The 27,460-nt window shown below is 32.7% G+C and overlaps 1 protein-coding gene across 4 annotated transcripts; it reads left to right on the top strand.

The window, feature by feature from the left end:
* Tmem168 (transmembrane protein 168) lies at positions 1–27,156 on the top strand. Of its 4 annotated transcripts, none has more exons than XM_076834079.1 (5): positions 1–87; positions 4,751–6,007; positions 17,335–17,477; positions 18,420–18,694; positions 25,180–27,156. In XM_076834079.1, the coding sequence occupies exons 2-5, from the start codon at positions 4,880–4,882 to the stop codon at positions 25,725–25,727; spliced, it is 2,094 nt and encodes a 697-aa protein (XP_076690194.1). In that variant the 5' UTR covers positions 1–87; positions 4,751–4,879; the 3' UTR covers positions 25,728–27,156. The 4 variants fall into 4 exon arrangements, with proteins under 4 accessions (XP_076690194.1, XP_076690192.1, XP_076690195.1 ...); XM_076834077.1 differs by having other exon boundaries at positions 9–225; XM_076834080.1 differs by lacking the exon at positions 1–87 and adding an exon at positions 1,785–2,614.
* Positions 27,157–27,460: the final 304 nt, after the last annotated feature.

The raw sequence follows: 27,460 nt of genomic DNA, 5'->3' as shown, positions 1-27,460 counted from the left end.
TGTGGCGGACTCGGCGGCGGAAATATGGCGGCCGCTCCCGGGCCGGTAACGGAGAAAGTTTCTACTGAGACTGGCTTGTACTAGTGTGTAAGATCTCTGGCCCTTGTTCCCTTAGGCGTGGCACTTCCCCGTTCCTTGTCCTAGGTTCTGCCCCAAAGGCCTCCTCCCTCCTTTTACTTTGTAGGCCTGCGCAGGCCGAGAGAGCGTTGGCGGTCGTCGAGCCAGGTAGGGGGGCCACGGGGTGCGTGGCGGGACGGCGGGGCCGGGGCACAGACACCGCCCAGGGCTCCGTGTGGTCCAGACCTTAAGCTCCGCCCAGGAGGCCTCCTGGGGCGGGGGAAGGGATACCAGACCCTGGAGTCGTTGACTGTGGCGGGTGAGGGTGTGGGGCCCTTTCTCTTTATTCCCCCAGCTGTCCCCCCTCAACTGGGCGCCACGTTGTGGTCGCCTTCTTTGGAAGTAAAGGGGTAGATGAACAGCCAGGGTCCTGGTGTGACCGCCCCGCTTCTCGCTTCTCGTTAGAAGGAGGCCGAATGGTTGAGAAATCGCTGCTGCTGCCCATTACCAGGGGATTTAATCTTCGAGGTTTCCTATGGTACATTCGTTGAACCGAAGGACCGAAATTCCCGACGGTGGCCTCTTTGTGGTTCTTTCAGCTTTTGACACTTCCCTTAGATGGATCAAAAATAGATTCCTAGCGAGAGAGGATGCAGATGATAGTGTCTTGAAGCCATTCCCTCATGTAGGTCACGGAGACAGAACCGGTTTGGAGGAAATTGGGTGAATTAAATGAAGCCTGGAATAAGACCAAAAGAAAAACAAACCAAAAATTCGTGGAATCTTCCTTAGTTCTACTACTTAGTTGTTTTCTTTGTGCATTATTAAGTGTTCAATAACTCATCACCATTATTTTTTTTAAAGTAATTGTTTCTGAATTAGTTTTTTTATATTTTCAACAAGTAGTTGGGTACTTACTGGATGCCAGGTTTTATGCTATACACTGGGCATGCATTATTGAAGAAAAATCCTCAGAAACCATGTGATATAGTGGGGAATGCAGATATTAAGGAAGTGAAGATGAATGTTTTTCTACTATAAAGGAAGTACACGGATCATATAGTGGGAACAGAGGTGCTCTTCCTAAGAAAATTATTAAAACTGAGACTCAAGGAGTAGTGCTAAACCAGGTGGGGCTAAAAGGAAAGAAAGGAATGTGTCAGGAGAGGGAATGGTATTCAGAAATGAAATGTCACTATGCCTGGAATACAGAGTGTGAGAGGAAAAGTGGTAACTGATGAGACATGAGAGTGAATTTATTCAGGTCCAATATGGAGTACCTTATAAGACATTGTAAGGAGTTTCAATTTTTTTTTTTTTTTTTTGCTAAGGGTCATAGGAAGTAATTGGAGAGTTTTACATAGCAGAGTGAGTTGATAAATTTTGGTTTTGAAAACACACTTCTTACAGAAGGGCAAGAGTGGATAAAGGGAGACATTCAAGCATGAGATTATGATGGCCAAAATTGGGGTGTTTAACTGGAGAATGAGAAGAAATATTTAAGAGATGTTTAGAAAGAAGAATAGACACGTGGGGATTAAATGGTAGGAAGGAGAGGAGTGTTAAAGTAGTAATGTCTCTGTGTGTGTGTGTGTGTATATATATATATATATATATAATTTTTTTCCCCTTTGTTGTGCTTGGGATGTTATCCTGGGCCTTGTGCATACAAAGCATGTGCCTCACCACTAAGTTATAACCCCAGCCCAGAATTTTATAAATATTTAGACTCTAGAAGTGGTTAGTTAACTTTTGCCATATACTTATTGACTTTCTTGTGGTACATTCTTACCTGCCCCACAGTAATTTTTCTATTGAATCATTATTGATGGCAGACTAACTGAAAAGGATTGTCATACTTTTTTGTTTTACTAATTCTCACTATTTGTATTTTGAAGAAGGTAAGAATGGGGGGGAAGGCGTTATAAATTAGCCATTTAAAAATAAATACCTACCATATTGTTTTGTTCCATAAGTATTTGATTGTATATATTCCATGATATATATAATTGAAGGCATGGAAATAATTGAAATTGCCCAAAGAAGGTATGTAGTGAGAGAATAGCCTAGGCTTGGGATTGAGTATCCAGGGGATGGGCTGAGAATAAAGAATTTACAAGGAAGACAAGTAGGTTATGAAGAAAATCTGTAGAGACTTGGTCTTTGTAAGCAGAGGAGGTGGGGGAAAGTTTTAGAAGATGAAAGAGTGCAACAATGTTAACATTTTTGTAAAGAATGTTCAGGATACTGAGTGAAAAGTATTCATTTAGGGATTTACAAGTTTCAGAACTTGGCAGAGTGGTTTCCTAGTGTGAACCACTGTTTAGTGTTTTTTTTTTTAATTTTTTTAAATTTTTTTTATTTTTTATTTTTTGGCGGACACAACATCTTTGTTTGTATGTGGTGCTGAGGATCGAACACAGGCCGCACGCATGCCAGGCGAGCGCGCCACCGCTTGAGCCACATCCCCAGCCCCTGTTTAGTGTTTTGAAAAGAGAGTGGGTGTGAAATGAAGCAACCAAATATTGGCTGTCAAGAGGAGGAAAGATTGAACTTGGTAGGAAAGAACAAGGTGAACAAGGATTGCTTTTATTTTGTTGTTTGTTATTCTTTTTTCCTTAGTTTGTTAAAAAAAAATATACTGATGTTTAAGTGCTAATGGATAAGAGCCAAGTAAGAATTTGGAGAAAGGAGAAAGTGACATTCTGCAAGAGGTAAAAGGGAGGAGAAACAGTATGGATGAAAGTTTAGCCTTAAATGGGGATAATACACTCTTCTTTCCTTGTATACAGAAATGGGTTTGTGGTATTGGAAACTCAAGCAAATTCCCTTTTGATGACTATAGGAGGCAGTCAGTTGGTGAAAATGTGGTAAAAAGTGGATATCAGATTTAAGGAAAAGAAAGGTGCCTTTAAGCATAATATGATTTTTTTTTCCCTCCAGAAGTGTTCAGTAGTCTGACCCCAGACTGTACCATCAGCCTTTTGTTGAATGATTGCATAACACCCAAGAGTAATATTTTCTTTAAAAAAAAATCTCAGTGAATTCCAGATTTTATCAGTTTTTCCTACTTAAGATAAAGTGAAATATACAAAGGAAGACATTTTTAAAGTTTTATCTTAAGTAACAAGTGAATGAAAATATTATAGAAGAGAAGCAGTTGAAATACTTAATCTATCAAGTATATTTCATTTTTAAAAATATGCTTTTTGGGGCTGAGGATGTGGCTCAGTGGTAGCGCACTTGCCTGGCATGTGTGAGGCACTGGGTTGGATTCTCAACATCACGTATAAATAAATTAAATAAAGGTCAGTCAATAACTAAATATATATATAAAATATGCTTGTTGAACATATAGAAGTAGAATTGATAATAATACTTAGAACCTCCAAGAGATCCTAAGGTTATTTCACTAACCTTCTTCTCCAGCTAAATGGTTATTTAAGGGTTAATTCCATGTTATTTTATGTTTCTGCTGGGTCCTTTAGTGTATTGCTATTAAGAAAGTATAAATAAGCTGATCACAAGCTGGTTGCCCACCCCCCTTTTTGCAGCATTGGAGATGGAACCCAGGGCCTCGTTGTACATGCTAAGCAAATAATCTACCACTGAGCAACATACTCAGTTATTTTTTAATATCTGAAATCTTGAATATTGTGTGACTATAATCCATTAAAGTAGATCAGTTCTTCTGAAGCAGTATACTAGAAAATTTTGATGGAATTATCTAGTAGATGTTTATATTATCCTTATTATTTTTTACTCCTATAATATTTTAGGTACAACTTGTGAGATCACTTAAGGTTGAAATAACTTTCTGGATCCTCCAGCAAACAATAGATATAGTAACTTTTTTTTTTTTTTTTTTTTTTTTTTTTTGCCGGTGGTGGTGCTAGAGATTAAACCTATGACCTTATTCATGCCAGACAAGCACTCTACCAACTGAGTTATATCCCCAGCCCTATAACTTATTTTTTTGGAAGTAAAATTGAAATAGTTGTTTATTTTTTAATGGCTATTGGTCATCATTTTAGTTTTGACTAGGGAATTCAGGAATTGATTTGCTACAGAGATAGTATTTAGATTTGGAATAACCAAGGTAGTTTAGTAGAGGTAAAACTACAGGGATAATTATGGCTCACCTTTAGGGACCGAGTAACTTAATACAGTTAAAATTTACTTCTACTAAGTTTATTAAACAATATAAGAAATAAGATTTTATAGTATTTTAGAGCTGCCTTGCAGAAAGGCAAGGGATTTTAGGTAGGTAGTAATGGTTGCTATTACTATATGCTGGTGCTTTCCAAATTAGAGGTAATGATGAAGTCCTTCATTCCATTTAAGAGTTCATGAGCTAGTCATTGTGCAAAGCCATGTGCCACAATCTAAGCTAAATGAATGTTGGAATAAGAATGGATTAGGTGAATTCTTCACCATTTCTAGAAGGAGACTCCATTGATGGTGATTTAATCATGCATTTTTAGCAAAATGAGTATGAAGCAAGCCATTTCCTTTGGATAAATTGCAGAGTGTGTAAGCCAGAAACTGTTATCAATTAAGATTTATGCAAATCAGGTTTTAAACTGGATTTCAGAAATCCTTTATTTTATACTTGTAAGTGCTTATTTATTGTATAAGGAAGATGGCATAAAAATATTACATAAAATTAACTCTGAATTTTTTTTCTTTTTAGGTCACCACAAACAAAACCTCTACCTGAGAAAATGTTGAAATAGGAGTTGCGGATACCTTGGATTTGTTGGATGAAATACAAGAAACTAATTTTTGTAACGTGGGAAAAAAGCCTAAATTGTCAGATTACATGTGTAAATCACTGCGTTACTGCTTTAGTCATTGTCTTTATTTAGCAATGACAAGACTGGAAGAAGTAAATAGAGAAGTGAACATGCATTCCTCAGTGAGATATCTTGGCTATTTAGCCAGAATCAACTTACTAGTGGCTATATGTTTAGGTCTTTATGTGAGATGGGAAAAAACAGCAAATTCCTTAATTTTGGTAATTTTTATTCTTGGTCTTTTTGTTCTTGGAATTGCCAGCATACTCTACTATTATTTTTCAATGGAAGCAGCAAGTTTAAGTCTCTCCAATCTTTGGTTTGGGTTCTTGCTTGGTCTTCTATGTTTTCTTGATAATTCATCCTTTAAAACTGATGTGAAAGAAGAATCAACCAAATATTTGCTTCTAACTTCCATAGTATTAAGGATATTATGTGCTTTGGTGGAGAGAATTTCTGGTTATGTCCGTCATCGACCCACCTTGCTAACCACAGTAGAATTTCTGGAACTTGTTGGATTTGCCATTGCCAGCACAACTATGTTGGTAGAGAAGTCTCTGAGTGTCATTTTACTTGTTGTAGCTTTGGCCATGCTGATTACAGACCTGAGGATGAAGTCTTTCCTAGCTATTCCAAACTTAGTTATTTTTGCAGTATTGTTATTTTTTTCCTCATTGGAAACTCCCCAAAATCCAATTGCTTTTGCATGTTTTTTTATTTGCCTGATAACTGATCCTTTCCTCGACATTTATTTTAGTGGACTTTCAGTAACTGAAAGGTGGAAACCCTTTTTGTACCGGGGAAGAATTTGCAGAAGACTTTCAGTTGTTTTCACTGGAATGATTGAGCTGACATTTTTTATTCTTTCAGCATTTAAACTTAGAGACACCCATCTCTGGTATTTTGTAATACCAGGCTTTTCCATTTTTGGAATTTTCTGGATGATTTGCCATATTATTTTTCTCTTAACTCTCTGGGGATTCCATACCAAATTAAATGACTGCCATAAAGTATATTTTACCCACAGGACAGATAACAATAGTCTTGATAGAATCATGGCATCCAAAGGGATGCGTCATTTTTGCTTAATTTCAGAGCAGTTAGTTTTTTTCAGTCTTCTTGCAACAGCGATTTTGGGAGCAGTTTCCTGGCAGGTAAGTTTATGTGTTTTAATTATGTCCAATGTCTATGATATGTGATAAAATTCAAGGTTCAACAGTTGAAATCGATCAGGTCAAATTTCTGATATCAAAAGGAGATTTTTATTTTGTGCTTATTTAATTTTGTTCATGGAATTGAATCACTGAATGCATTTTGACAGGGTAATTTAGTTTGATCTCTAGTGATGAGGTAACAAAATGTTAGGAATATTCAGTATGTGATATGCCTGCCTACATCATGATTTATCATTATGGAAACACTCATAATTAAAGAACTGTAGAAAACTAGCATTTGAGGAGTTTTTTTTTTCTTTTTCATTTTACCTATAGAAACTGAAAGCCAGACAGAGCATATCCAGAGTTACTACAGAATCAGTTACCTACCTTCTGTCTAGTCCTTGGTCTCATGACAGCATATTTCTTTTATATATAGCCATTTCTATGAAGATTTTATATAAAAGGGGATTAGATATATAACACCATATGAGGTTCTTAATTATAGATTAGAGACTTTCCTTAAGGAAGAAAAATGTGTTTTATAATATATTTGCTACCTCCAAAATGTTTTACAAAGGTCCTTGTAGACATTTAAATTGTACAGTTGGACATTATATCTACAGTATTAACCAGCCCAGTCTTATCTTTTGAGTTTATTGACTCTGCCCTATATGCCAGGTACTATGATAGGTGTTGAAGATCTCAAGATGTCTGTGTCCTCAAAGAAGGAACAGTCTGTAATGGGAGGGGGAAGGGACTGGCAGGTAAACAAATATTTATCATTATGTGTGACAAATGCTATAATTTGACTACTTCAGGCTGGGGTGTGGAGCATAAAGAAAGGTCACTTCTGCTAGGTGCGGTTCTTTGCTTTGGACCAGTTTCTTCCTGCAGCTTGATTTCTAGATATGAATGTTAAAGGGAGATATGGACACTTGCCTGGGCATAGTGTTTTCTAGTCAGTATGGGTTACAGCAGGACACCTACATGGGAGTCATCCAAATGATGAAAACATTATGGATGTTGCCTGAGGATATCTTCCTCACTTTGCTCTATTTGCCAGGGCTAAAGACTGTCAGAATTATGATGATATCAGAAAAACCAAAGGAAGAATTTGCCTTCTCCTTCCCAGCCTTAACTACTTTTTATTTTCAGGTCAGCTTCATTCATGGAGAATGCTTTTCCAGGTCATTAAATCCTATTAGTCAAATACTTTCTTGGTCACCAGGTTCTTCTCCTCTTTCTTCTCCTTCATTCCAGTGGTCTTCAAACATGTGTACCATTGGAAGTACATAAAAGCTTTCTAAGAAGTATGGCAGCAAATATAATTTTAAGAGAATCAATTTTCAGATTCTTACCTTCCATTTTTACTCTTAAAATTGATTTTATAAAGTCCCTCAAATTAGGTGTGGAGGGTTACCTCATTGTGGTTTTTATTTATATTTGTCTTAATAACTGATGAACATCTTTTAATTATGTATTAGCCATTTACTTAATTTGGTTATTGAAGTAGCTCTCAAATCTTTTCATCATTTTTAAATTGGGTAATTTGGAGTTACAAGAATTTTTTTATATATTCTGGGTACAATCCTTTTATCAGATAAATGATTTGGAAATGTTTTCTTCCTGTGGCTTCTTTATTTGTCTTAATGATGCTTTTTGAAGAATAAACATTTTAACCTTATAAAGTCAAATTTATCAACTCTTTTATAGATTATGCTTTTAATATCTAAGAAATCTTTGCCCAACCATAGGTCACAAAGATTTATCTTCTGTATTTTCTTCCAGAACTATTTTCTTCTATTGTTTTAGCTTTTATATTTAGGTATATGATCCATTTTTTAAAATGTGGATTGTTTCTTGAAAAGATGAACTTTTCCCCTCTTGAACTGCCTTAGCATCTTTGTCCAAAATCAATTAGATAAAAATGTTAGATTTTACTTTTGAGCTATTTTGTTACATTTACTAATACTATGCTGTATCATAAGATATTTTCTAATTTCCTTTGGATTTTCTTCTTTGACTCATGGGTTATTTATAATTTTATTGTGAGATAGCCAAATATTTGTGGATTTCCCGCATTTCTCCATATTGCTGATTTCTACTTTCCATGTGGTTGGAGAACTTAGTTTGCATATGTTTTATTCCATCTTCACTTGAGAAGAATGGGTGCTATGTTGTTGGGCAGAGTATGCTATAAATATCAGCTTGATCATGTATCTATATCTTTGGTAGTGGTGTTCATGAATCTATATCCTTACTAATTTTCTGTCTAATTCTATCAGTACTAAGAGGAAGTTATTAAAAAAAAACTCTATTTTAATTGCTGAGTTGTCCATGTCCTCTTTCATTTGTCTTTTTTTTTTCTTCATGTGTATTTGAAACCCTGTCTTAGATGTAGGAACAGATTCTCTCTCTAATAAGTAACTTTTATCATTTGGATAAGTGACATAGTTGTGTAGTTTCAAAAAAGACCCCATTGCCTATGAAGTTTAAAATATTAACTGGCCTTTTCCAGAAAAAGTATGACAACTTTTGTTGTTGATTAGTGCTTCTCTTATGCATATGAATTATGCGGGGGAACTTGTTATAGTTTCCACAATTGGAATTTAGTAATTTCGGGAAGGAGGCTGAGATTCTTCATTTTTAAAGATCTTCAAGGTTATGCCAAAACCTGTCAGCAGCACACTTGTTGAGTGACTGTTAATTTAGCTCTTCAACACACTTAGGTGAGCATACCAGCATTATGTCTACATTTCCTAATTAGTTGTTTCGTGCTTACTGCTGCCTTGTCGGCATTGTGTGGGCATTGTGTCGGCATTGTGCCTTGCAGGCAATTAGAATTTTTTAACTTAATTTAATAATCTATTGTGGAAAGATTTTTCAAACTCTACTCATGTTTGGTGACATGTTAATGAGTGTACTCAGAGAAAAAATGTTCAGAGAAATACAGAAAAAGAATCATTTCCAAATTTACTTGACCATGAAATCCTTCCCTCCACCCCTTATTAATCTTTTACCCACCTTCTCACACATGTACCAACTTTTTAACCTCTGTGTGTGAATTCTTTTTGGACTTTTGGCTAGGATCAAATGTAACCTCTGTGTGAAACATAATTTGGGAAGCATTATACTGAATTTACGCAAGTTCCAGTCCTGATTTTAAATTGGGTAATTTGGAGTTACAAGAGTTTTTTTTTTATATATATTCTGGGTACAATCTTTTTATCAGATAAATGATTTGGAAATGTTTTCAATATCTGTTAAGGACCTTCTAAATTGTCCAGTCCTGTTGAATAATGAAAGAATCAGAAACTTTTATTATGTAGTAAGAGGTTTGTTAGGAGAAGACTTTTTTGGGGATAACATCAGTGTTGATTCAAGTAAATTATAAAGAGGTATCTTGAATGGATTTAAATGGATTTTTAAATTGAACTATTTTTGCTTAACTTTCTAAATGATATTGATTTATAATATAATTCACCTAAACCCATTTGTCACATTTCTGAAAGATGAATACCAGTGTAATAAACTGTTTTTTTTCTCACTGTTCTGTTAACATATTCTTCAATAGATTTTCACTGGAAAAACTGTTCCACTGATTGGGGAGGGAAGACCTAATGTGGCAGGAATAGATGAGAAAGTAAAGGAGCCTTTTCAGTAGGTCAGTTTGTTAGCCATGACCAGGATTGATAAAAATAGAGGTCAGATAGTCCAGATTATCAGTTATTTCTTTTATAAATCTTTTGATGTCTAGCTAAGAAGTCTATATAGCTAGCTTTGTTTTTTTTTTTTTGTTATTTTACCAAGTTTAATATTGTCAGAATGAGTCACTAGCATCATTCCAAGTCATTTACATTAAAAAGCTGGAATTTTACCATTAACTTCTGTTGTGTTTTGTTCATAATCTCATTCCAACTTTAAAATGCAACATTACAGCTGTTGTTTCCTACAATTTGTATTATGTTCATTGAATGTGTTATTTGCTTTTCCTCTTTTAAGCTCTTTTTTTCCTTAAATAAGTCAATTAGAAAGACACCATACCCCATAGCATTTGATGCCAGTTTTGCTACTCAGCTTTAGGCTTTTATGATAATTGATAATTCACAGAAGGGTAAGAGGAAGAAAGTATCCAGATATTTAAGAAAACATGCCCTATGGCACTTTCTTACATTTAGAAACTTTCTCTGAAACCTCTCACATGAGATTTTTATATGCCTTTCCTTGCCAGCTATTGTCATTTGCAGATTCCATGGGGGTTTGATGCATCTTTTTTTTGTACAAGTCCTTTTGACCCAAATGAGAAAAACAATAATCACAGTTGGTTTCTCTATGGGGAAGGAGTGACAATTGCTGGGTATGACAACTGTCTTTATGTCAGCCTCACATCCAAGAAAGGGATGAAATCCACATATGCACCACAGTTTCATTTCCAGCAAGATGGAGGGATCAATCATATTTCTTCTCTTGGAGGTAGGAACAGGGAGTTTTCAAATCTTCTGTGAAATTAGAAGTGTTCATTTTTCATAATTTTTTTTTGTTTCCTTTCTCTTCCTAAAATCTTGAGCCATTTTGGTTGGATGAGAAGAGGAACACTTAACTTTTACTTTGAAACTAAAATTTTGTTTTATCATTTTTTGGGGAACAGCATGTCTTAGTCTATTCTGTGTTACTGTAACAAAACCCCAGAATGGATAATTTAAAAAGAATTGAAATTTTTCACAGTTCTGGAGGCTGGGAGGTTCAAAATCAAGGTGACAATCAATATCTGTTAAGGACCTTCTAAATTGTACATCATCCCATGGAAGGGGGGAAAAAAAAGGAAGACATGAGGTATAAGAAGTTCATCTCACAGCCTCAAGCCATTTAAACCATTGAATATGAATCCATTCGTAATGGCAGAGCCCTCATGACCCATACATCTACCATTAGGCCTCATCTCCTGTTAATTTAGGGATTAATGTTTTGGCAGGAATATATTCAAAGCATTGGACAGGAGTATTATTTTGTCCTGTGTGTTGAATATCACCATCAGTTTTATATAACCAACATGTACATATTACATAACATCAGTAACCATTAGTTTTGAAATTTTAAAAATTCCACAAATGATTTGCACTTGAACTTTATTTTTTACTTAGTGCACTGCTAAATCATACTATTTAATACTTTTTTTTCTAATGGTAAAAGCAATATATCTTTAATTCCACAATAAACTATTAGTATTAATAGCTTTATGTAGAAGTCAGTATAATCATTGGTATTCTATACATATGAATAGTTAACATTTGACATATTTGGATAAATAAAAGACCAAGTTTCAAATAACTATTTTGAGGCCTTTTTCAAGAATGGAAACTTCCATTTTCTGAAGGAAATAAGGAAAAATTGATGGATAGCAAATTGATAAAGTCTTAACTAAGAAAATGGTTTGACTTGAAAAAGTGAATAGTTTTTGGAAGTACTATAGGGGAGGAAAAATAATTTTATCTCTTTGTAGTTTTTAGCTGGGATGGTGCCCTCTTAGAAAAGACAGATTAACAAGAGAAAAACAGAAGTATATTAACATGTATACCTCATGTATACATGGAAGATACCTAGGGCATAAATAATTCTTAAAGAGATTACTTTGAAGTCAGGTTTACCTATCAGTCTTCAATAAAAACTGATAATAAACAGTAGAAATTGTTAAGACAAAGGAAAAGGACTTTGAGGCTCTAGAAGTAATAAATTTTTGTGAAGGGGTAAGTAAGTGTTATCTATGTTCCTTTGGTGCCATCTCTTCTGAGTCTGAAGTTGTTTTCATTATCAACCTTGTCCTTCCTGATAGATGGGGAGGAGGGACATCTTCGCTTTTATAAAGTTATTCCTGCTTTTAGGGAAATAAGGCAAGGCTAGAGATATTTTCTTTTATCTCTTTTAAGTTGTATTCAGTTCAAAACAATCACTATGCCAAGAAGACATATTTTAAGATGGCATATTATGATCCACTGCAGTATAATGTACTTTATTCCTCACGTACGTATCAAAATTTAGTTCACCATTGTAAAAGAATAATAAGTTCCTTAATATTTATTTGTGAATTTAATTTAATCTATGTTTTTTAATTTATTTCATGAAATTTCCTAATAATTCTTACTATATACAGAAAGGTTATTTTACACACTCTTAAATCTTGATTGATTAACTCTTAAATCTTAATTATCCTAATTTTAGAGATAATGTGTGGTGATTTTAAAAAAGAGGACGCTATTTTCTTTTAATTGGATTTTAAAATGTCCTATAATTATGTCTGTAGAGCAAAATAAATGAGTAAATAAACATAGCCATAAAATTTTTGAGTAGAATAATTTTGTTTGGCATATTGCATTTTTTTAAGTGTGTGCCTTTAGATGGCCATGTATCTTCCTTTAGATTACTTGCAACTACTTACTACTCTCAGTTGTAGCACACATTTGTTTGGCCTCTGAAGGCATTTATTTGAATTTGTGACCCTTGCTATAAAATTATGAGTCATTTATTTAATTTTGTATACTATCTTGATTAGAAAAGTCCTAGGAGTGTGAAGATAAAAGAAGAAATAATAAAGTTATTATAATATTGTTCATGTTATTATAATTCTTTTATGTAAATGTCTATTTGAAAAGTAACCCTTTTAGATGAATATGTTAATTGATAAGCCTTTTCTATTTTAGTGGAACAACATATACAATGGAAATTATAGAATTTGCAGTAAAGTATTGAAATTATAAATATTTGCAGGTGATTACCTATGAAACCTAAAAGTTAACTGATAAACCAACTTACAATACTCTACTAATGTTTGTTAGAATTCTGTTGCTTCTTTAAAGTTGTAAATTATGTCATTTTGCTGATATTGGATCATTAATCCAACCAGTATAGAAGCTATGTAAATATCTTTTGAACTTATACCATGAGTTATATAAGAAAAAAAACACATAAAGCATAACTGATATATAAAAAGACATAAATAGCATATTTATACCGGAAGTACATTTTTAATACCCTTAAACAGGCAAATGAAAACTTGTAAATAAATACAAATTAATAGCCTGGAGGTCACATATTAATTAGAAAATATAATGGAAATGATTCCATTAATAAGAAAAGCAGAAACATAGAATGCCTAGGAATGAGTTTTAAAAGAAACATGAAACTTTTATAAAGAAATGCCATAAAATTCCACAATTACCATACTTTCTGGTATAGTAGACTCAAGCTGTGTTCTATGGACATTTGTTAGTATAGAATAAAGAGTTTTCAAAGGTGAGCTGCCTGAAGCAAAATGCAAAGTCCAGGGTCCCAAAAAGTGGGATCTCTAGTAAACTACTTTCCATTTTAAACAGAACATTGGAAGAAAAGGGTGTAGTCATATGTATTACAGTCCTCCCATGAATTTTCATCTGAACTTTACTTTTTTGTTTGTTTGTTTTCTACCAAGGGCATGTGCATGCAAGGTAAGCACTGTGCTACTGAGCCACATCCTCAGCACCTAGCCTTTCTTGTGTCTTGTTAGTAGTCCAGCTAGGATTAAGTGTCAAACTTGTATTAAGATATGTAGATTGATAATGTCCTCAGTTCTCTAGACAAAACAAAACAACATACTCTCTAAGAGAAGGTATCCTTATCTTAGGCCTAAAATGAATTATATGACTTTTTAAATATAGTATTCATCTTATAAAAAGGTATATACACATTCACACGACAGTAAGAACAACAGAACCCACAAACAGCAAAAAGAGGTCTTAAGATACTGGAATTATCAAACAGAAAGAAACATATACTTATTACTATGTTGAAATAATAAAAGCAAAGATAGTAAGTAATGGTTGGAAATAATAAAAAGTAACAAGCAGATTTGAAAAAGAACTAAATAGAAATTTTAGAATCAGAAAATAAAATTACCTAAAACGAATGTGCAAGTAGTATATTAGACAAAGCTGAAGTGAACATTAGTGAACTGGAATATATAGTTCAGAAGAAGCTATGCAAGGAGGAGCATGAAGAGGAAAAATTTTTGGAAAATACTAAACAGGAGAAAAGGGTGAGACTCAAAAAGGATACAGTAATAAGATTTCATCTGTGTTTGGAGTCCTAGGAATAAAGGGGTGAAATAAAGGCCAAAGTCAATATTTGAAAGGTAGATAAATAGACCAATAGAACATAAGAGTCCAAAGACAGATCTGTGAATACTTGGTTTATAACAAAGATGGCATTGTAGAGTAATGTGGAGTGTCTGATATTTTCAGTAATTGGTGCTTAAGCAATGGGGTGTTCACAGAGGAAAAAAAATTGAAATTGGATCATTATCATAAAATTCAATTCCAAATTGGACTATAGGCAATTTTTTTGAAAGAAATAGAATGGTACATTGCAATTAAGAACTTATGCTAAGCCTAAAACTATGTTAAAGAATCACACAGGGGGAAAATATTTGCAATGCAACCCACAAAGACTTTTATATCAAAAATATTGAGAACAAAACAGAGCTTACTAAATCAGTGAGAAAAGGATCAGCCCTAAAGAAAGAGTGGACAGAAATTTTAACACTTCACCAAAACCTGAATGATCAAAGGGATTTAACCTCATTAACAATAAGAGAACTATTTGTAGTTTTGCTTATAAAAATGGCAAATTATACACAATATAAATTCCCAGAATAAGGGAATGCCAGTTAGTATTTATGGATCTAGAATTAATAGACTTACCATATATGAAAAAGTTCACAGAATATTGTATATCATCTTGTTTTAGTAAAAGCTATATATACCTATATATACACATGAATGTATATAAAATCTAGAAATATTTTAAAAGTAACTATGGATGGTGATACTTGGAATGATTTTTACTTTTTTTACTCACATTTTTACTTTTTTATATTTTCTAGTATTTTAAAATTTAGCATGTATATTATATAATTACATATAATTATGCTATATACCAAGTAATTATGTATGATTATATATAATGTATATTATATAATTGATAAAATAGAATGTACCCAAATCAAGTAGTATATTCATTTTTTTTCATATAAATTATTTTCTTTTTTAAAATTTTTTATTTGTTTTAATTAGTTACACATGACAGTACAATGACCTTGACATATTATACATTTGAATCAGATGGGATATAATTTCTCATTATTCTGAGTGCACAGGTTGCAGAATCACATTGGTCATGCAGACATGTATATACACACAGCAATAATAATGTCTATTTCATTCTACTGTCCTTCCTTCCCCCTCCTCCCTGACCCATTTTGAGTCACCCCCCTTATATCAGAGAAGACATTCAGCATTTGTTTTTTGGGGATTGGTTAACTTCACTTAGCATAATCTGCTCTAATGCTATCCATTTCCCTGCAAATGCAATGATCTTGTTATTTTTTAGTGCTGAGTAATATTTCATTGTGTATAAATGCCACATTTTTTTTATCCATTTATCCATTGAAGGGCATCTAGGTTGGCTCCACAGTCTAGCTATTGTGAATTGTGCTGCTATAAACATTGATGTGGCTGGGTCCCTGTAGCATGTTGTTTTTAAGTCCTCTGGGTATAGACCTAGAAGAGGAATAGCTGGGTCAAATGGTAGTTCCATTCCCAGCTTTCCAAAGAATCTCCATACTGCTTTCCAAATTGGCTGCACCAATTTGCAGTCCCACCAGCAATGTATGAGTGTACCTTTTTCCTGAATCCTCAGCAGCACTTGTTGTCGTTTGACTTCATAATGGCTGCCATTCTTACTGGAGTGAGATGGTATCTTAGAGTAGTTTTAATTTACATTTCTCTGATTACTAGAGATGGTGAGCATTTTTTCGTGTATTTGTTGATTGATTGTAAATTCTCTTCTGAGAAGTGTCTGTTCTATTATTAATTTTTTTTAAATTGGGGATTGAACCAGGGTTGCTTTACCACTGAGCTACATCCCGCCAGCCCTTTTCATTTTTATTTTGAGGCAGAGTCTCTCTTAGTTATTGAGACTGACCTTGAACTTGTGATCCTCCTGCCTCAGCCTCCTGAGTCACTGGGATTATAGGTGTAAGCCACCACACCTGGCTTATTTTTTATTAAACTTTTGATCAGGTGAATTATTCCTTATTGCTAAAAAATGTACTCATGCATGTAGCATGTGCAGTAGCAGCACCTAAAAAATGTAGAACAGTGTTTGTATTTTAAAAATATAGTTTAGGACTGAGTGACTGTTGTCTTCCCATTTTCTTTTTACTTAAAAGGGTCCTTTTTTTTTTTTTCTTTTTCCTGTTTTGTTTTGTATCTTTATTTCTTTATGGCTGGATCTCACTATGGTGCTTAGTCTGGGCTCAAACTCAGGATCCTTACGTCTCAGCTTCCTGAGTACCTAGACAAGCCTCACCATGTATAACTCTATTTTTTTTTTTTTTTTGAGAGAGAGAGAGAAAGAGAGAGAGAGAGAGAGAGAGAGAGAGAGAGAGAGAGAGAGAGAGAGAGAAAGAAGTTTTTAATATTTATTTTAATATTTATTTTTTAGCTTTTTGGCAGACACAACATTTGTATGTGGTGCTGAGGATCCAACCCAGGCCGCTCGCATGCCAGGCGAGCGCGCTACTGCTTGAGCCACATCCCCAGCCCTCTGACTCTATTTTTGTTTTATAATTGCAATTGATACTTAATCTTGCCAACTCCTTTTAATGTATTTTCTGCCTCCCTTTTTTCCATTGTACTTTTTGGATACTTAAATATCCTTAATATTTTCTTTTTTTGTTACAATGTAGAATTTAGACATAATTCAAAGTTTAGGACTTTTCAAAGATAAACTGTTAAAAGTATGGAATTCATTTTTATAATTCTTATGGTCTTAAATTTCTTTAAAAATTTTCTGGACTTTTTTCACAGCAAAATGATGAGTCCTTCATAAAGTATCCTTTCTGATAAATTAATGAATACCTTATTTGAAAAATGACATAAGGCATGTGGGTTTAACAAGGAAATATGTTTTGGACTTTTTTTTCTGTCATATCAAAGAGGAGTTAGATTTTTGTTCCGTTTGGGGTTGGATTTAAGATGTTATTTCAAAGATTTAAAAAAATAAAATAAAATGTGCTGTGTTTTGCCACAGCTTCCAGGAAGTTTAGAGATAAATTTAAGCTTCATTGTACTAATTAGATTATTTGTGTATATTTTTCTCACTTATAATTGTTTTAGATAATTTATTGTTCTTTTTATCCTCCTTGGAAATACAGGTAAAAATGTGAATTAATATGCACAGATATAAATATACACATGAATATACTATACATGTATGTTTTGAATTTCTTTTAGCCAACAAATGGAATCTTCTTGAGCATGCTACTAGTCGTCTTGCCATTGGAGTCCATGGCTCATGGACTCTTCCATGAATTGGGTAACTGTTTAGGAGGAACATCAGTTGGATATGCTATTGTGATTCCTACCAACTTTTGCAGGTACTGTGATTGGAACTACTTGAGCCATAACAATTTCTTAATTTTTAATATAAATATGAATAGAAAATATAGCTCATTTTATAAAGCTATAGTATTTTCAAAATATAATAACTGTTGCATTTTTTATTCCTTACTTTTAGAAAATTATATTCTAAGTGATAATATAATCTTCATGGGTTCAATTTAAATATTGATAAATATGATTAACTTATATTTTAGCTAGAAATCAGAAAATATGAGTAAGTACATTTTCTAGGGAAAGATTCTTCCCTAAGGAGAATATCTTAAGAAAATGTGTGTGAAACAATATAGTAAAATACACTTAATTTGTCATTTGTCCCAGGATTAGATCTGTCTTCATTTAGTGCTCAGGAGTATAAGGCAATGAACCTAAGTTTTAATAACTATTTTAAGTGGTATTTATTAATAGATCATTTCTTTTATCATTTTTGTACCTTAAATTTGTAAAATTTGAAAACAACTTTTTAAAGATCTTGTATTTTCCAATACAGAAATTAAATATATAATTAAAATATTGCTTGTACATTTGATATGTTAAATTTTTTTCTCAAAAATAAAGTTTTTTCCCCTTATAGTTCCCACGCAGGTGTTCTTGAAACATTTAATATAATCTTGCTTTTAAAAAATCTTGTACTTTATTTGTTATTTGGTAAGAAAATAAGAAATAGGAATATGTACATTTGGAGATATACTCCCAGTTTTTTGTTTGGTTATTTTATTGATAAAAAGTATAATTATTCAAAACCACATTTTGATTCTAGGCCTAGAAGCACTATAGAGCTTTTAGAAAACTTTAATTTTAAAATCCTGCCATTTAGCAGGAACTATTATGATTGTTAGATAATCAATGATAAATGACAGGTAAGAATGTGATATAGAATAATACTTGTTAAACACCAAAATTATTTTTTTCTCCTTCAGTCCTGATGGTCAACCCACATTGCTTCCACCAGAACATGTACAAGAATTAAATTTGAGGTCTACTGGTATGCTCAACGCTATCCAAAGATTTTTTGCATATCATATGATTGAAACTTATGGATGTGACTATTCCACAAGTGGACTGTCTTTTGATACTCTACATTCCAAACTGAAAGCTTTCCTTGAACTTCGGACTGTGGATGGACCTAGACATGATACTTATGTTTTGTATTATAGTGGGCATACCCATGGGTCCGGAGAATGGGCTCTAGCAGGTAAATTCTCCTTTGGCAATTTTGCCATTGTAAAAAACAATATATATTTATGGAAATCTGTTCTTTACACAGAAATATTAAATTTTCTGTTTTCTGTATCACAGCGTACCAAGAATACATATGATTATCTTTTCTCTAGCATATGGATTTAATAAAATTTTAAGTAATCTATAACAGTAAGGGTTTGAGAATTATGTATTCTAGTAATTGGAAGAAAAAAAAATCTACTTGATTTGAGATATATGATCAGTCTCCCCTAATAGTATTTCAGAATTATAAAATATAGTAGCATTTTTCAGCAGCTAATAAGGTTCTCTAATAGTTCTAAGTCTTAAAGTTCTACATCTAGAATTAAGTAGGTCTTCAAATGTACAGTTTTACTTATATTAGAAAGTTTTCCAAAATTTTAAACAGGCATTATAATATGGTAAGTGTAGTGCCAGTTCAGGAGACCTGTCCTAATTGTCCCAACTATATAATTTTATTTTATTCTTAAACTTTATTAGTTCTTTTTAGTTATACATGACAGAATCCATTTTGATAAAATTATACAAGCATGGGGATATATCTTATTCTAATTAGTACCCCATTTTTGTGGGTGGGCATGATGGTGGGATTCACTTATGCATACATAGAAAAATTATGTTATATTTATTCTACTGTCTTTTCTATTATTTTAGCACGGTGCTCCTGTTAGTTTCAGTTATTTCATCTGTAAAATGAGAGGGTAGTATTGAATGATCATTGAGTTCCATTATAAGGATAAAATTTTTTTATTTTGAATTTTGTTAGTCTTCTCAACTATGATAGAGACCCTATAAGTCAAGAGATTTGTTCTGTGAAATATTAAATGCTTAGAACCTAGAATGGCACCTGGAACATAGTAGGGGACCCTTAAATAATTGATAGGTAGATGAAATCATTGAATGAATCAAGAAACATGAAAAGCGAAGGGATTTTTCCTATTTTAGATTAGAAACAGTTCATAATTGTATCTTGCCCTTTTTTCCATAAAAGATTTTGGATGTTTTAAAACCAGAATACATAATAAAAATAAAATAGTCATAAAATATAAGGGGGAACATTTTTATGTCAAAGAAAAATAAGTAGTATAGAAAAGACAGAGGAAGACCTACCAATATAAAAACTCCAGAAGGAAAAAAAAAGAACCTCAACATTATAGTAGAAATGATTTTAAGTCAGCATTATCCCACTGATTTCATGCCAGGTTGGTAACTGGAGTTTTATCATAAAGAAACTTTTTCAAAATTTTTCTTTTTTGCAATTAAATATTGAACAACTCAATAGCTATCTAGGATTAATGGCAAACTGACAGTGGAGACATTTTTAAGCATAAGCCACTTTGCAAACAGATTTAATCTCTATGAAATCCCTTGAGGTAGATGCCATATCACCTCTATATTTTCATTTTTCAAATGATAAAACAGAAGCTAAAAGTCACTGTGTAATTTATAGTCATACAACCAAGTGATAGAATCATGATTCAAACACAGGTCTGCCTGACCCCTGACATGTGTTTTCCCCCATTGTTCTGTGTTGCTGCCAAAGACAAACACTGTGATGATAAAGAAATGGCATGTTGAGGTTAAGTACATACTTTTGTTAGCATGGATCACTCATTTTCAGAAATGTAGAATATGCAAGAAGGTATTTAGCACTAAAACTACTAAACGTGGCTTGTAAACTCATTTATTTAACCTGTAACTTTTAAATTACAATATAGAAAATAACTTTTTTAACCTTTATGGCTCCTTCAGTTTCAGATAAAGTATATCATTCTTAAAAAAAGAAAGTTTAATCAATTAAAAAATCTTTACAGAAGTAAAATTTCAGACCTAAAAGTTGGGACTGATTATTGACAGTTTACTACAAGCCTTATAATAAAATCTTCCCAGATCAAAAGAAAAAATAAAAAGTCATGATTTTGGTGTCTACATATATTCCTAATTATTTTAAAATATCAGAAAAAAAAGTAATTTAAAAAATAACATTGTGTGTGTTTATATGAGGATTTCTTACCTAATTTAAGCATTTTTTTTTAAAGTTTGCATTTTTCTTTTTAAAATTTTAAAATTTATTTCAAGCATTTGTTTTTGGTACTGGATATTAAACACAGGGCCACTTTACTGCTGAGCTATATCCCCAGTCCTTTTTTTCTTTATTCTGAGACAGATCTTGCTAAATTGTTGAGACTGGCTTTGGACTTGTGATCATGCCTTAGCCTCCTAGGTAGCTGGGATTACAGGCTTGAAGAACTATGCTGGGTCAAGTATTTTTTAAAGGTGACTTAGGAATAAATTCTAGGCCTTCAGTTTACTAATATTTACTCAGCTTTCTCTTTTACTACAAAAAGTAAGAGACACCTAGATAAGCAGTATATAAATTAGTATTCTTAAATTTCCATTCATGATGAGTTTCCAGGAATAATTTACTAAGACTTAACTCTTAAAATAATTGTAATTTTAGGTAAATATCTTGCAGTCACATTCTGGAATACTATCTTTATATTTTTTGATGTATTCTATCAATAAATTGACCATTACCGAATTATTCTACTAGTCAAGATTGTTCCTGTGTAACGTTGAGTGCTTATCATAATAAATAAAAAGAAAAGAAAATAGAGAAAGCATAGCTTGACATGGCCCTCACTTATCCCACAATTAACCAACTGCATTTGTCACACCTAGCCTGAGGCACCCAGCTCACTTTCAGGTATCCTGATTGAGCCAGGACTAAAAGCCCTCTTTTCAGTCAGTGTGTGCGTTAGACATTAGCCTTCCAAGGCTGAGTCTGTCTGAAAATAAAATTATACATCGCTGCTCTGGGGCAAATGCTTTCATCTATTCTAAAGCAAGTGACAAAGAACTTAAGCTTGAATGTTTTATTAATTGTTATCTTTCTAGCAACCTTTGAAATAGGAAAATCATGAGAGTAAGTCCAGAATTAACTATTACTGTGGGAAAGGCAGTCTGTTTTTACCTTTCATCCTATACTTTTACTTGTAGTACTTCTGAGAATATGTAGTCTTCTTGCAATTATGGAGTTTCATAATATAGAACCTGTTTTTTTTTCTTCTTCTTTGCCGTAGGGCAAAAAATAATTATAGTAATTGTAAGAGAGAAATAAAAAGAAAAAATGTAGATAATCTATAATGTAGTATATCACAGATAAAGCCTTTAAAAAGCAGTCTCAATTACTTGAAATGCATCAGATGGTTGTTATCGGAGATAAATGTTAAATACTTTGCATCTGGGCCATAAGCCAAATGCAGCATAGAACCTATTCATACAAGAAAGCAGAGCAAAACTAAACAAGAGAAGAGAAATAATTTAAAAGGTTTCATGCTGCTTTAAGTTTTCTTGTTGATGTATAAAGAGCTTTTATATAAGAGAATTAGAGTAGAATGTGCTAAAGAATGTTGGTAGAGTTGTGAATACGATATAAGCGATGATGTTTTATGATAGGTAGAATTTGTATAATAACTCTTGTAATCTATGTCATCCTCTGATCTCTAGAGACATTTTACAGAACCATAGATAATGAAAAGTCAACATCTGGCCATTTTTTTTTAAATAGTATCTTTTGGAGGTATTGGTGAAGTGCAGCACATTAGTCATATGTAGAGACTATGTGTTGAAATAGTTCCTGTATGCATGATTGTTAGAGCAATTCATTAAACATACTTTTTCATTTTCAGAGTCTGTGATATAGCAGGCTGATGAATAAAATAATATTAATTGCACATAAATAATGTGATATAACCTAGCTTCAGAGATTATATTAATAGAACTGAAAATATAAAAGATTCTTTTTTTCTCTAGTGGTGTCATTTTTGATAGTTATGCAAAGAAAATGATTGCTCATGGTAGAAATGTATATTAGGTTTTTGGATGTTTTGCTAATAAATTGTTGCTTATTAAAATTCTTTCTAATTGTAAGAGTAACATATGCTCAATCTAAAAATATTGGAAAATGTATAAAAGCATTCTAAAAACCAGCATAAATCCAAATACCCAGTAATATGCACTACAATTTTTGCAGATACCCTTCTGTACCTGCTCTAATATAAACATTTTCCCATCATACAGTTTTTATGAATATTTAATTTTAAAATTCTCTAAGATTATATCATTATTTATTTCTATTCTTCATTTAAAATTTTGCTCTACTTTAGTGAAAAGTTAGTGAGAAGATCTTTATATGTAATTTTTTTTCCCCACTTCTGTTCTTTCCTGGGGATGGATTCCTAGAATTGGAAGGACTGTGTCAAAGTCATTGAGACAGGGCCAGGACCAGGTGAGGTGAGAGTGGCCTTGGGGAATGACAAAAATTTGCCTGAAGAGAGTGGTAAAAGATTAAGTCATCAAAATAAATACTTTGTTAATGCAGCATTCTTAAATATAAAAATCAATGCAAAAATCTATAATGATCCAGATATAAAACCTGGAATCTATAAGACAGGTTTATAGGTTAGAATTGCATTTTTAAAAGATCTTTCTGGGTATATAATTTTTAATCTTTTGTTGGTCTTGGAACTGATATAAATGCAAATGTATTCTTAAACCCTTAGTACAGGAAAGATGTTTTTATGTTTGTTTTCATTTAATGGTACATATTTATGAAGATAAGGAAACATTTTATTTATTAGTGGCATAGAACAGGGGTTAGGACACTTTCTCTTTAGGGCCAGATATTTTGGTTCCATACTTTCTGCAGTACTGCCAGTTCTCAGCTCTGTCATTGTAGAATGAAAGCAGCCATAACCAGACTGTAAATGAATAAGTGTTGTATTCCAATAAAATGTTATTTATGGAAATAATTACATGAAATTTAAATTTCCTCTATAATTTCATGTCAAAAAATATTCTTTCACCAAAGCAAAAATATAAAATCATACAAAAACAATTGACAAGCTAAGCTACAGTTTGCTACCCCAGTGTAGAATATTAAGTTTTCTATATGATTTTTATTTTTACTGAATTTAACTATAGTTTCTCAATTAATAGTGTGATTTAACAATTTTTCAATTTTATAATGGTGCAAAAGCCATATGTGTTCAGTAAAATACATACTTCCAATTTGAATTTTGATCTTTTCCCAGGGTTGCAATATGTGGTACCATAACCTTTAGGTACTTTCCAGCTGCAGTTCTTAGATAGCCACATAATCACAACAGTAAACAACTAACACTTTACAGTGTCCTTTGTTGCTAAGTTTTGATATTTGGTAGGTGAGTTGTATTAAATGAATTTTTGATTGTTAATATTTTCACTTTGGCTGAGTTTGTCAGGATAAACCCATTGCAAATTGAGGAGCATACATATATATAAAACAAGTTTCTTAAATTATCATAGCACACTTATTTTTTTATGGAAGTAATAAGGATGATTTTTTTAACCTAAAGTTGAAAAATCTGATTTAAAAACGTCTTCTGACAACACATCAATGTTTATAACAACACACTTCACAATAGCTAAACTATGGAACCAATCTTGATGCCCAACAACAGGTGAGTGGATAAAGAAATTATGGTATATACACAATAGAATATTACTCATCCATAAAGAAGAACAATTTCATGACATTTACCCATAAATGGATGGATTTGGAGACTATCATGCTAAGTGAAATAAGCCAGTCCCAAAAAACCCAAGGTCAGATATTCTCTGATATGTGGATGCTAACCTACAAAAAGGTGGGTGAGGAGGGGAAGAATAGAAGTTCAGTGGATTAAACAAAGGGAAATGAAAGGAAGGGAGCAAGGATAGGAATAGGAAAGACAGTGGAATGAAGCTGACATTACTTTCCTAGGTACATATAGGAATACACCACAGTGAATCTCAACATTGTGTACATCCACAAAACTGGGATCCTAATTAGAATAAGATACATTCCATATTTGTATACATATATCAAAATAGATTCTACTGTCATGTATAACTAAAAAGAACAGATAATAATAATAAAAAAAACACTGGCTAGTAGGTATTATGCACTATTTCAGGAAGTTGAAATAGCTCTAAGATACAGATACTAATTTCACCATGATATAGCCTGGCTTTGCTTGACACTATCAAACAAACTGGTTGAGAATCTGGCAATAATACTGTAAAACAAAATAGATAATAAGCTGTTGTTCTGGGTCAGATGATCTTTCAAACCCTCTCAAGTCTAGAACAAGTCTAGAACTGACATATGCAGAACCACCTCCCAAATTATCTCCAACCTGTAAATACTCAAATGTTTGGTCTGAGGGGAGTTGTTTGCAAAATTGAACAATAAACAAAACCCACTAGCAAAGGTAAATATATTTTCCAAAAATACTTTGGAATAATTATCTTTCAAATATTTTCATATTTTTTTCTTACATGTTTAATTCTAAGAACTTAAAATATATTTAGGAGAATATTCTTAATGAGAGGCTTCAGAAAGTATTGGTCTATTGAATTTTTTCTTGTCCACAGGTGGAGATATACTACGCCTTGACACACTTTTAGAATGGTGGAGAGAAAAGAATGGTTCCTTCTGTTCCCGGCTTATTATCATATTAGACTGTGAGAATTCAACCCCTTGGGTGAAAGAAGTGAGAAAGATTAATGACCAGTATATTGCTGTTCAAGGAGCAGAGATGGCAAAGACAGTAGATATTGAAGAAGCTGACCCACCACAGCTTGGTGATTTTACAAAGGACTGGGTAGAATATAACTGCAACTCCAACAATAACATCTGCTGGACTGAAAAGGGACGCACAGTGAAAGCAGTGTATGGTGTGTCGAAGCGGTGGAGTGACTACACTTTGCACTTGCCAACGGGAAGCGATGTGGCCAAGCACTGGATGCTACACTTTCCTCGTATTACATATCCATTAGTGCATTTGGCAAATTGGTTATGTGGTCTGAACCTTTTTTGGATCTGCAAAACTTGTTTCAGATGCTTGAAAAGATTAAAAATGAGTTGGTTTCTTCCTACTGTGCTGGACACAGGACAAGGCTTTAAACTTGTCAAATCTTAATTTGGACTCAAGAATGGGATTATTGAGAGTTCATATTACCAACTATCACTAACTTACCATTTTTGTATACTGTATTTTTATTTGTGGAAAATATTTTGCTACTTCTGTAGCTGCTCTCACTTTGTCTTTTCTCAAGTAATTATGGGATATGTAAGGTGTCAGGAATAAGCATTATTTTATACTAAAAGTATGTAGGGAGTCCTAAATGCTGACTCTGGAAAAGATGTTAAAAATAACATTGCACTTTCAGGAATGTTTGCATTTGCCTCTGACTAGAAAGAAAACAGTTGTCTATGTTCTGCAATGGCCATTGAAGAATTACTAATGCCTTATTTTCTAGGCAAACATTAGCGAATGTACACCAAACAAGTTTGTTTACTATTTTAAGAAAACTACCAATTGACTAACAGAAGATTGTTTTTTGTAAACAGTATATTTGAATCTGTGAACATTTGAAGAACTATAAATTCTTAGAAAAAGAGGCCTGCCCAAAATAAATGTAAAATTTGCTTATATTTGATCATATTCAGATGTCTTGGTTGTGACCTATTACCAGTAAAGTGGAGAGACTCGAATTGCTTTTTAGGTCAAAATAGTCTTTAGGTAGGTAACCATAAGAGATGAGAGCCTTCATGCATTGGTGAGGGTATCTGAAAACGTTGGTATTTTAAAAGTCTTTCTCAGGGTAACTTAGTGTTTTCTAAATGAACAGTGTTTTGAGCTACAAATTCCTTCTAAATAAAGTATCTTTCTTTTCAAAAAGTACTCATATGAAAGAAATTTTAGCAATTTCTCATTAACTGATTAAGTCAATTTTAAGTATTCAGAAAAGATTTTGATCTCTATGGAGTTAATGCTGTGCCATGATAATTTTTTAAGTCCTCATTTGTGATAACACTTCCCACCTCCCTCTACTGAAGGTCAAAGATAGGAAAAAGGTCATTTTTTTCTTGTATCCATGTAATGTATTATGTAAAAAAGTATTCATCTTGACAATTTTAGTTACATATAATGGTGTCGTTGTAATTTTTAAAACATAATTCACTGTTTTGTCTGAATAAAGCAGACGCTGATCACAGTGTCTACTAGTAATTCACTTCTTATTCCCTTCCAATTATCCTTATATTCTAAATTTTCACATTTGAGAAGTAACAGGAGGGGAATAAAATTAAATTGGGAGATAATCTAATCTTTGTTCTTTAAATGGTGTGATTCAAACCTTTGAAAGCATTTTTCCAGCCTTGCAGAAGAAATAATGCCTCTACCATTTTCTATTGGTGACTTGAAAATTGAAGTTTTTGTTAGGAAGAAGTCAATTAGCATCAGGGAATTTGTATACCACTATCTATGCAGCATTGTTATAGTCTGATAATTTCTATGTTTTGAATTTGATTTTCCTAATGCTTTAAATAAAATTTTGTTAAAAATAGTTTTTCATTTAATGTGCAATTAACAGTTAATGAATATTTCATTATATTAAAAGTGGAAGTTATAAAAGATACCCATGTTTTAGAATTCATGTTTGTGGCAGGTTGATTGGAATATTTCCATAATTTGGTTAATTATTTATATTAACATCATTGAAGTGAAATAGTATAGTGTTTCATTATTGTTCTATTCAGATATAATGTAGAAAAATCCATTTTAAAATTATTAGCTTACAGTATCAAAAAGCAGTTAAGTAAAATCTCCTTTTAAATTTCTTAGCCAACTGAGCAAATTACTTTAAACCA

This window comes from Callospermophilus lateralis, chromosome 1, assembly GCF_048772815.1.
Source record: "Callospermophilus lateralis isolate mCalLat2 chromosome 1, mCalLat2.hap1, whole genome shotgun sequence".
NCBI classification, from domain to species: domain Eukaryota; kingdom Metazoa; phylum Chordata; class Mammalia; order Rodentia; family Sciuridae; genus Callospermophilus; species Callospermophilus lateralis.
The sequence above is the reverse complement of the archived record's forward strand: the minus strand, read 5'-3'. Positions and strand labels throughout refer to the sequence as shown.